The sequence below is a fragment of the Microtus pennsylvanicus genome, chromosome 2 (genome assembly GCF_037038515.1).
Source record: "Microtus pennsylvanicus isolate mMicPen1 chromosome 2, mMicPen1.hap1, whole genome shotgun sequence".
Taxonomy (NCBI): domain Eukaryota; kingdom Metazoa; phylum Chordata; class Mammalia; order Rodentia; family Cricetidae; genus Microtus; species Microtus pennsylvanicus.
In genome coordinates, this window is record NC_134580.1 from 38488573 (window position 1) to 38500703 (window position 12131).

Consider the following 12131-nt stretch of genomic DNA (forward strand, 5'->3'; position numbering starts at 1 on the left):
AGGCATGTGCACACATGTAGAACTCTGAACTCTGGGTAGGTCTTCTACTTCCCCAAACTTACCTGCATTCCACTCCCTTAGGTCCCCTCTTCCCAGGACCCTCTGCTCACCGAGTCCTCCACTCCCTTGGTCTACACATTTCGGCACTGGAATCTGTCTCTTTGAGGCCAGGCAGTCTGCACCTACCATGCCCATAAACTGTCTAGTTGCAATACATTAAATTTCTGCATCAAAAGTATATTTTCTCATTTAATACATACCTAATGACTTTGTGAACTGGTTAAACTAATTTCCTGCTTCTTTTGGGTCATCCTATCAGTCTAGGCTGTTCCTGTGAGAGAAGGACAGGGAAAAGCCCTTACAAGTCTCCACCTAGCTCACCCCCACCAGGAGAATGTTTACAGTCTTTAATTCTGAGGCTTGGTTTCCCACTGTGTCCAGAGCTGGCCTTGGTCTCATTGTCTTTCCCAGTCTGGTGCCAAGTATTAGGCGGCTTCTCTGACGACAGAGCTGTTGGGGATTTTTGTCTTCATCTTCCAAGAAGGACATGCAAGTGTTTTGTTTCATTATCCATTTCTTCCTGACACCAACTCGTGTGTGTGTGTGTGTGTGTGTGTGTGTATTGATGTGTATGTGTGTGAATGTGCAGATATATATTGTGTGTGCATGTGTGTGTTTCTATATATGTATGTTTGTGTGTGTATGTTTCTGTATGTGTGCATGTATCTGTTTGTGTATGTATGTATGTGTGTTTGCATGTTTATGTATGTATGTGCACACGTGTGTGCTTGTGCCTTTGCCCACGCAGATGCATACGGAGGTTCGAGGTTGCTGTTGTGCTGCCATTCTTAATTGATTGCTTCACTGAGCTTAGAGCTTGTCATTTTGGGTAGACAGATTGACTACTGAACTCCTGGGGTCCATCCGTCTCTGTCCTCCAATGCTGGGGTTACAGGTGTGCAGTACCACCTGGCTTTTTACAGGGGTGCAAGGGATCAGAACTCAGGCCATGCTTGTGCAACACTAGGCTATCTCCTCAGCACTCAGGTGTATCATGATTAATAAAACCCCAGAGACAGATATTGGGGTTCAACCTGAAGGTGAGAAAAGCAAAACAGCCAGCCACCGACTCTTACCTCTACCTCAGTCCGAAATGGCGATCCTACCTCCTGGAATCCTCAGAATGAGGCTGAGACTGAGAGTTGTCTCCTCTTGGTTTATATTCCTCTGGTGTGCTGGGATTAAAGGCGTGCACCACTACTGCCCAGTTTTATGACAAATTAGTGTGGCTACTAGGACTAAAGGTGTGTGTTACCAGTGCCTGGTCTGTTAAGGCTGACCAAGGCAGCTGTTTTACTCTCCGATCTTCAGGCAAGCTTTATTAAAATAAAAATGAAATTTACTTTGCTCAGGTGATTTCTTCAATTTAATATCCTTTTTTTATTTCTAAAGAAACTTGAAAACTCAAGTAAGACTGTAAAGTAGAAAATAGCAGCACTATTCCTTACCAGTCAGGTCTGGTCCCTGACTGTTGGGAGCTCTGGGGATGGGCAGAGCTGAATCCCAGCTACTTCCTTTCACCCTCACAGCAAGCTGAGTTTCTGCTTTGTTTCCTCACAGTGCTTTCTCTGGCTGTCTGCCTGCAGGGTAGCAGCTACCTCCCAGCTTTCACCTAGGTGTGAAAGCTTTTATGAGAAACTGCAAACTGGCAGCCCTTGGACTGTGTGGACTTTTTTGGTCTGCCCAATCTCATTTATCTGCCTTTCGGGGGATTCCTATCGCAGATCCAGCATTTGGAGTCCTGCTGCCTAGACCTAGAACACAGTTGATGGTAGCAGCTTTCCTATACTTGCCTGCTAACTCCAGGCCTCCTGGACAACCAAATTCCTGGCACTTCCTGGCTGATCATGCATCCAGGGTGGCTTCTGAGGAGGTGGTTGCCTGCATGGAGGAGTCAGGGTCTCAGTTTTGTTCCTCGGCTGCTGCTGCCCTCTGACACCCTGCTGATATGTGTCTGTATCTCCTGGGCCTGATGAGCCTCACTTCCCCTGACAGGCCAGTTCCTTATCTACAGGGGTTCCAGACTCCTCCACACACAGCTGCTCTTATGTAGGTGTTTGCATGGACAGGATACTTTTCTACTTCCTCATTTTTAGACTTGTCCTTGGAGCTGAGCACGTAACCTTTGAACTCCATGGTCCTATAAGCCCACCCTCTTAGACAAGTTACATTCGCCTGTAACACGAATAATGTCTTTGTGTCTGTCTTAGTTGCAGGACTCCTCTGTCCAGCTGGCCAGGGTTGCTCATGGCACAACGGTGCCGTGTTTAAGGAAGACAACTCATTTCACATAATAGGTTGATTCTGTGTTAATAAATCTTACACATGGTACAAATGTGACTTCTTACAATGTCTCCATGTCTTCTGACTTGCTGATGGGGTGCCAGTGTCTTAAGGAAAGGCAGAGGTGCTTTTGGGCGAGCAGCATCTTGGTAAAGTAGTGTGGCAGTGCCTGCTACTGTTTATTCAGCTGTCTCTAGTTTTGTCTTGAAGGAGTGGCTTGCAGAGTGCTGTGTGCAGAGTGGGAAGTGAGCTTGTACAGGGGGAGAAGGAGCAGGAGTCAAGCTTTCCTGTGTTCATACCCAGGCTGCCCTGTACTTACTGTGTGCTGGACCTGTGTTGCTTCTATTCAGTTGTGGGAACACTGCAGTGTTCAGGCGGCTCCAACACTGAGAGGCACCTTTTAGTTGGTGTGATAAGAAGCTGGTATGTCTTAGTTTATTTATCTGTGTTTTTGTCTCTTTAGTGACATAAAAAGTGTTAGTACTTTTTAAAATAGATGCCGTCCTACAGTGGAAAAATAGAATAATAAAACTCATTTCAGAGGATTGCTTTGAAGATTAAGAACACTTAGTGTGAGCCCTGTATGCCACTTGGAGATGGTGAGAGCTTGATGAATTTAAACCTCCTCCTGTCTCCTACATCCTTTTAAAATTTTAGTTCCAGCACGTTTTAATAGTGTCATGGTGTCTTAGGGTTTCCATTACTGTGAAGAGATATCATGACCATGGCAACTCTTACAAAGGAAAACATTAATTGGGGCTGGCTTATAGTTTTAGAGATTTAGTCTATTATCTTCATGGTGGCACACAGGCAGACATAGTCCTGGAGAAGGAGCTGAGAGTTCTACGTCTTTATCTGCAGGCAACAGTTGCAACTGCGTGCTACACTAAGCATAGCTTGCGCATAGGAGATCTCAAAGTCCACCTCCACAGTGACACACTTTCTCCAACAAGACCACACCTCCTCTAACAAGGCCACACCTCCTAATAGTGTCATTCCCCATGACCAAAACAGGGTCATTTTCTTTCAGACCAGCACAGATGATAATGATGGTGGTGATGAAAATGATGGTAGTGGTGGTAATGAAAGTGGTGAAGGTGGTGTTGATGCTAGTGCTAATAACAGCAGTGGTGGTGCTCGTGACCATTGTGAAGATGGTGTTGATGATGACGGTAGTGGTTATGGTGATGCTGTTTGTGATGGTAGTGACACTGGTGATGATGATGGTGATAGTGGTGATGACAGTGACAACATGGGACATATTCACAGGAGTGAAGGAAAACATCCTAACCTGATTTTCTTCCCTTAAGATAAAGGAAGGGTGAGGACTGGAGAGGTAACTCAGTGGTTCTGAGTGCTTGATGCTCCCTGAGAGGGCCTGCTTTCTGTTCCCAGGACCCACGTGGTAGCTCACAACCATCTGTAACTCCGGTTCCAGGGGGATCTGATGCCCTCTTCTCACCTACAAGGGCACTGTATGCAGGTGGTATACACATGTGTGTACATATAGGCGAAACACTCCTCCTACACATGAAGAAAATAAAGGGAGGTGGTATTTTTTTAATTAATTTATTTATTAAAGATTTCTGTCTCTTCCCCACCGCCGCCTCCCATTCCCCCCCTCCCCCAATCAAGTCCCCCTCCCTCGTCAGCCCAAAGAGCAGTCAGGGTTCCCTGCCCTGTGGGAAGTCCAAGGACCACCCACCTCCATCCAGGTCTAGTAAGGTGAGCATCCAAACTGCCTAGAATACAAGAGATAGAAGAAAGAATCTCAGATTCTGAGGGAGGTGGTATTTTATGACTGGGGCACTGCCTGCCGTACCAGGGAGGCAAGCGGAAGGGGGTGTGGTATTGCACAAATCTGCACAACGTGAGACTTTGTTCATTATGTTGGACGTGACAGCAGTCTGGCTTTATGTTGCTAAAATATTTCCACTCCTATTTGGGAGCTGCTAGCTTTTATGAATTTAATAACTTAAGGACAAACGAGAAGCAGGAAAACAAAAAATATAAGGGGCGTTCTTGCCACCTCTTCTCATAAGACAGACAGTTCAATAGGGACTTGGTTCTCGTTGTTGATTTCTCTTTCAGTTAAGACATCCAAATAGAAGATACTTGGATAGTAGAGAGGGTGATTTATGCTAATCAAGGAGCAGAAGTGAGAGATTTTTAATGTACAGTCTTTATATGGAGTGATTTAATAACCTAGCATTGTAGCATTTTGTCATCTTGTGTTTACTGATAAATGCTTAAGTGTTTTGCAGTCATTAATTCATCTATCTGATGGGTTCTTAATGGGTCTCCATTGGTATTATTAGTAAGAGGAAGATGCTGGGCTATTGAGGCTGTGGCTACAGCTCTAGTGGAGGCAGCATGAAATGTACTGGGAAGTGTGGTCTGTGCAGCTCGGAATTTAGAATCTGAATCTCTATACCAGTTCTCAGAGATGGAGTTTAACACAGATTGTACCTTGGCCTCTGTGAGCTGTGTTTCTTCCTACCTATAAGTCTCAGCAGTGTGCTTGAAATTAGATGGATTGTGTCACTTCCTTCTGGTCTCTATTGTCTGCTGAGAAATATGCTGTCTTCTAAATGATTTTTTGATAGGAAATACATTATTTTTCCTTTCTTGCTATTTTTTAAACTGTATTTCTTTATTTTTACTTCTCAAATGTTTGATTATATTTCTTAGAGTAAGTTTATTGAAGTTTATCCTGTTTGAGATTTGCTTAGCTTCTCCAGTACATTCATTTATTTTTCTAAAAATTTAGAAGTTCTCAGTTGTCCTTTCTTACCACATTTTTCTCAGTTTCAACATCTTTTCCTCATCCCTGAGCTCTGATGACAGAGTTTTAGCTCTGTTGCTGTGGTCCCTGGGTACCTGCGTGCTACTCACTGTCCTCTCTGGGCCTCTGATGTATCCTGCTTCTTTTTTTTTTTTTTTTATCATTTTTTTCTTTCTTTTTTTTGTATCCTGCTTCTTTGCATCAGCACCACCAACTCTCCTGTTTTTTTTTTTTATCTTGTTTTGAGCTCACCATTGAAGGCTTTTGAATGTTATTATTATTATTATTTTTTTTGGCAGTAGTTGCTTTAGTTTTCTGTTCTAAACTTTCCAGTTGGTATTTCTTTACTTTGTCTATCAATGAGGAACCCCCCAGTTCAATTTGCTTTTGAAGACATTTTTTTTTATTGTGATGGTTGCTTTAGTCCTCATCAAATCATCCTGCTGTCTGTGTCATCTTGCTGTCTGTTCATGGCCTTCTGTCCTTCCACATACTTTCCCCCTGCTTCTTGATGCGTCACGGGGAATGAACAGTGACTGAATCCTGGCTGTCTTAGGTGTGAAATCCTGGGTCTTACATACTCTGTTCACGGGGAGTGAACAGTGACTGGCTCCCTTGGCTCTGTTGTAGAGGGTGATACCACTTCCAGTGGAATTGAACTCATCCTTCCTGCTGCTGCATTCGACACTGGGCTGGATCTTAGAGTTTAGGCTCCCCCTGGGCTGGGTGTTGGAGTGCAGACTCCCAATGTGCTGGATGGTGGAGACTAGACTTCCACTAGGCTAGGTGATGGAGTCCAGACTCCTCGTTACCTGCATTGACTCTTGGGAGAACTGGTGGAATTTAGGTCCTTACTGACTCTTACAGCACTCGGTAGGACAGTGGAATCTAGGCCTCTGCTGCTGTATCAAGGCCAACCAGGACTAGCAGGGCTGACAGATCTCAGTGCTTCTTCTCCTGTAGCACTTAAGTGGAGTGAGGGCTGGCATGTCATTATGGCTGGATGCTTGTGAGAGTTCTGGTTCTCTCTCAACTTTTGAATGTGGGATGGGGTCAGGGCCACTGTTTACTGAGGTGTTTGGTTATGGTGGGTAGAGTGCCTGTTTTGCTTGTTTGCACTCGCTTGTCCTTTGGATGGAAAACAGGCTTGGGCTGTTGTTTCCAGATCTATAACCTCTTCAGCTCCAGGCTAGTTGCAGGAGGCAGGACAAAATACAAAGCGTGTCACTGCTGTGCTGTTTCCCAGGTCCCATGGTTGCGAGCTGGCCTGTTTCAAGTGTGAGTTTCCCTGTGTTTATCTTACCTGCAGTGCTCTGTGCTCTTAGCTAGTCCTAGTGAGAAGAAAGAGTTCATCTACCCCATCCATCTGGGACCCTTGGCTGCAGTGTTTGGAATGGCAGGTGTGCACTGGGCTGCCTCTGGCGAAGGGTGTATGTCTGTGCAGGATGCCCTAGCATGGCCACTCCCCATATTCTGACTCCAGCTTCTGCATCTCCTCATTGTGTCTTGGGCCTCTCACCTGCCATGCCTTGTCTTGCCCCCAGCTGGCCTTAAGATTTTTTTTTCATTTTGGTCACTTTAATGTGGATAAAGGGAGCTGATCTACTGGGAGCTCACCAAGGCCAGCTGGACTGTGACTGAAAAAGCATGGGTTAAAACTGGACTCTCTGAACATGGCGAACAATGAGGGCTGATGAGAAGCCAAGGACAATGGCACGGGGTTTTGATCCTACGCAATGTGCTGGCTTTGTGGGAGCCTTGCCAGTTTGGATGTTCACCTTCCTAGATATAGACAGAGGGCAGAGGACCTAGGACTTACCACAGGGCAGGGAACCCTGACTGCTCTTTGGACTGGAGAGGGAGGGGGGGAGGAGTGGGAGGAGGGGGAGAAGGGTGGGAGGAGGGGGAGAAGGGTGGGAGGAGGGGAAGGGAAATGGGAGGCTGGGAGGAGGTGGAAACTTGTTTTTTTTTTCTTCCTTTTCTCAATAAAAAAAAAATCAATTTCAGGAGAGTTCGGAGTCCAGGGTATTGAGAAGGTACCAGCAGCTGTCACCCTCTCGTCATGGTCTGGGTTGTCAGAGTCTGGCTTCATTAGGCGGCGGGACTCTTGCTGAGAAGCATGTCAGCCTTGTAGTGCCCTGCAGGAGAGTGTAGGATGTAGAAACTGGCCATGTACTGAGTGTTGCCCCAGACACATGTGTATGTCTGCCTCCCGAGAGTCCTGAGCTCTGTTCTACTCAGGGTTCACAACCTGAGTTAGATGAAACAAACTCAGCATTCTGGGCCACCTGCCTCCAGCCTTTTGCATGTTGAGTTACAAGGATTTCAGTCCTGCCTATAGATGCAGGAACCCTGACATCCAGTCCTGAGCAGCTTCACAAAATAGCTTACAGTTCCTTTATACCTCATGTTGTGGTGATCCCCCCAACCACAAAATTATTTTGTTGTTATTTCATAGGTGTAATTTTCTATCATGAAAAGTAGTATAAAATGTCTGATATGCAGGATATCTGATATGTCACCTTTGTGACCCACAGGGGTCATGACACACAGGTTGAGAACCATTAGTGTAGACAGTCACAATCTGAGGCTATTTCTGTAAGGAAGAGTATTGTGAGATTTTAACCAGGGATCCTGACTCCACTGTCCATGCCAGCGAAAGCCAGTCTCTTCTGCCTTTCCCCGTGCTGTGTCTAGAGCTGGAGTGGTCATGGGGGCCTTTTAAGGATGGAAAAGGCCTTTACCGATATGAGGTGGACCCTCCCTTAGTCTCTGTCTGACTCTTGTGTCTGATACACAGTAGGTCTGAAAGAGATGTATCAGGCACTCAGTGATTCTATTGACTCTAAATCTGCTTGTGTCTGTTTCACAGTGAACATAAATTCATATTCTTACTTCAGTAGTAAATGACCTCTTTAGGACAGGGGCTAGCATAAGAACCGAGACCGCAGATGCCAGAACCCTGTTCTGTTCTAGTTATGCTGAATGGAGTTAAAAGGAACAACAGCACAAAGTGTTAGATAGTATGCTAGGTGCCAGAATATTCTTCACATTGATTACATGCTGTATCTTCAGCCCATGGCTTCCATAATGCTTCATCATCTTCTGGGAGGTCTGGGGCAGAGTCCTCAGGGTCCCCAGGACAGGTAGGCCAGAGGTCCACAGAGGACCTGATTGGCCCTTAGCTTAGAAACGAGGAATTATTTTTTTCCAGCATCTTAAGGGTTTCCTCTGTAACAGTGCAGAGTAACTGCCTCCAGCCAACAGATAATTCAGGGGAATTGCATGTTCATACTCCAGACTGCTGTGGGTCTCCTTGTGCTGAGCATGTCATTTTCTCTGAGTTCTTTTGTTAAGGAGGAGAGCATAGTAATTGGACCCCAGAATGTACCCAAATTATCACATCTTCATCAGAGCCAGCTGACAACATAATTATGACTATATTTCAGGATATAAGATACACTTTTTCATATCTGGCTACTGTAGAAAGAAAAGTGGCTTTCCTATTGTTATTTTGGTGTATTAATAATTCTTAGCATTCAGGGGGTACAGCATTGTACAGCACCCCTTATAATATGCTTTGACACTTTGGTTTTCATGCATGGCTTTACAAACATCTCCAAGAAGTCACTGTCTGTGTTGGAGGCCTGTGTTCCAGAGGGCATGCCCTGTGCTCTGTCCTGGGTGTGGGGCAGGCAGTCATTGAAGACACAGATATGTGGGTAGTAGCAAAGCGGAGGCCCTCACCTGCCTGCCCTTTGTCCTTCATTTCCCATCCGTAGTAATGCCCTGCCTGGCGTGGGTTTCTTCTTTGCAGATCTGCATGTCCCTCATGTCCCTTCTCTGCTTCTGACACCCCTTTAGTGGCCTCCTCTATCGTGCCAGCATTTTCTGTTTCCTCATGCAGCTGAGGCTGTTGCTGATTGCTGGTAGAGTAGGGGAACAAATCTACCCCCCCGTTCCGTGTTGTGGGCCAGATGGAGCTCAGCAGGGCAGGACTTCAGGGCCCGGGTGCAGTTTGTGAGTGAGGGGCTAGTGTCTAGCCATGAGAGCGAAGCCACCATTGCTGGCCCTCTTAGCCCTATCAGTTCCTGTCCTTGCTCTGCTCTTTAACACCTCAGTTTCTGGGAGTTCTCTTCCTGTGCGGCGCCTTCTAGGATCTGCCCCTTGCTCTCCTGTGATTCTAACTCTTAGCAGGCCATGCTGAGAAGCCTCTGTCCCTGTCAGACTTTCCTGGTCCAGTTTTCCTCACTGAACCTTGTCTCATGGCCACACTGCCTGGCTGAGCCCACAGTTATGGAGTGGCCCGCTTTTTTTTTTTGGTCACTTAAATTGCAGGCATAGTCCACTACCCAACAGCTGATCATGCAGAGGGTACCTGGCAAGCTCATGCTAATTAACAGTTGATGGCTGAGGTAGCTGTCACCCAGGGCTACCAGGGCCCTCTCTAGTGCTGTCATACAAAAAAAATATTGTCATATTTATTTAATCTCCACATGATGTTTGCTGTGCCTTTGAACTGAGACCTGAGAAAGGCCTTATAATAACTCTGGGTCCCTAGACATTCTCCTCTGCTAAATGTCATAAGGTTCTCAGTCTCCTGAGAACATCTGTGAAAGGATATTATAATATTAGTCTAGTAGAGGCCTGTGGGAAGTGACATCATTGCAAACTATAAAAAACAGTGGTTCTGTGTTGTCTGTGTCATGGTTGTATGAGGGTACCTCTTGGCAGGCCTGGGCCTAGATTCATCTTTGATTGCCCAGATCAGACCAGGGCTTGTCCATGGCCTGTGGGTGACACGTTAGTTAGGCACTGTGTGTTTAAATTTGTTTCTACCATGAATGGCTTTAGTCTGTAACACTTTAGCTGTAACTTTGTGGAGCTCAGCTCATGGTTTCTAGCCACACATATCCATGCCTCTGAGGTGTCTGCGAAGGAAAGATAGTGTGCAGGAGGCTGATGGCAGTGCATACGGCAGTTGTCTCTGTTTGTTTGGTTTTTTATTTTTATATTTATTTATTTATTTATTGATTGATTGATTGCTCTTTGGAGTAATCACTGTTTATGTGACAAAGAAATAACAATATGTGTTTTTTTTTCTTACAGAAAATACAGCCATCTTCATGTGTAAATGTTGTAACCTTTTCTCACCAAATCAGTCGGAACTCCTGACCCACGTTTCTGAGAAGCATAGTGAAGAAGGGGTCAATGCAGATGATGTCATCATTCCTCTCAGGCCTCTGAATACTCCTGAAACCCCCAACCCAAGCAAGGGCGGAGATGGTAAGGACAGCAGGCGTGCTGGGCAGGGACTTGTGATACAGGAACACACTAGATTACTGTGGGGCCAGCTCTCCTGTTCATGGTGCAGCAGAAACGTAGAAAATTCAACTGGAGCCGCATCATTGTCTGAATGTAGTTCTTGAGAAAGATCAGATCTTTGAATTTCCTACCTAGTAGCTCTGTAGGTGTCCCTCTAATACCTGGTCAATGATGTGTGTGTGTGTGCATACATGTGTATATATGTGTATGTGGATTTGTGTGTGTGTGTGCATACATGTATATATATATATATATGTGTATGTGGATTTGTGTGTGTGTGTGCATACATGTATATATATGTGTATGTGGATATGTGTGTGTGTGCATACATGTGTATATATGTGTATGTGGATTTGTGTATGCATCTGTGTATATATGTATTTGTGTGGATGTATATATATATGCATGTGTATATATTCATATATATGTGTGTGTATGTATGGGTGTGTGTATATGAGGCAGGTTCCAATGGAATAAAAACAGGAGTCTGACCTTAGACAACTGTGGGTGAGTTCAGCTTTGGTACCCATCAGCCGAATTATTTAAAGCAAATGAAGTTTCTTTTCTAATCCTTATGTAACTTATCTGAGAAGTGAAGATAAGTATTCCTATCAAGACAGAGAATGTACCTCCTGTACATAGGGTCCTGCACAGATGAGGATGAGGGAGGTGTTGCTATACATTATCAATTAATCGCTATCTATAGTCTTGGAAATGGTGTCTCCAAAGCCGTATTAAAAACCTAGAGGAAGGTTCAGATTGTGATTCCTGGAGTCACACAGCATCCTTCAGGTTCACCGTCAGTGGGTGGAGATACATCTGTCTGCAGCTGCGGTACCCTCTTTCTGAATGAGATCAGCTACAGCAGGTGCCATGGATTAGAGAAGCCATCCAGGCACTGTAATTAGATCCCCGCAGACGATAAGGAAAAGATATAGTACAGGAGGAACAGCTGCAAACAAGACGCAGAAAATTCCCCACAAAACCCTTTATATATGATGAGGGACAGCAGCCAGTCTCCTGAGTAGAAGCCCAGGCTGGGTGGTAAATGTCCCATGGAGGGCTTCATTAGCCGCTCTCACCATACATTTGCTCCTTCCTGGGAATATTCAAACTGGCATTCAAAACTGTCTGGCTTATTGATCATCTGTCCGACACTGTTAACAAGGGGAGACTCCAGACAAAAACTGTTTGGTTAATAAGTCCCTCTGGCCAAGGCCTAGGGTGCTGGAAGAAGTATGTCTGACAGATGATTAAGTTGTTGAGACGCTGGAAAGTTTTCTTTATTGCTGTTTGTGTTGCATGGTGAGAAACTAAGAAAATTCAGCACCTGAAGTGGGCAGAGGAGGAGGAGGAATTCTCTCAGGTCACCATTGTTGCCCATCGCTGCTGGTGTGCACCTGTGTCTGCACCTGTCTCCACCCTCAAAGGCTTTGGGGCAGACTGTCCTCCCTCCCACAGAAAAGCAAGTCAGTGGAAAGGCATCTATAATCACTTCACAACATGCAGGGAACCGGGCTGTACTCTGCTTTGAAGAAAAAGGGGAAAGCTTTCATGGGCTCTAGGACACCCTCTCCCCAGCACAGGGAGCCCCAGGCCCCACTTTTTTCCTGCCATGTGAGGACCCCCAGGGAGGGCTACTATGAAAGAGGCCATCTTCAGAAGCACTTCCCAGCTG

The 12131-nt window shown here is 45.5% G+C and overlaps 1 protein-coding gene across 2 annotated transcripts in view; it reads left to right on the forward strand.

Moving 5' to 3' along the window:
• Positions 1-12131, forward strand: part of Zfat (zinc finger and AT-hook domain containing) — a 171155-nt gene that overhangs the window by 25037 nt on the left and 133987 nt on the right. For both annotated transcript variants that reach the window (XM_075960878.1, XM_075960877.1), the window contains exon 2: positions 10238-10414. In XM_075960878.1, the coding sequence (XP_075816993.1) occupies positions 10238-10414 (177 nt within the window). The remainder of the gene's footprint in view (positions 1-10237; positions 10415-12131) is intronic.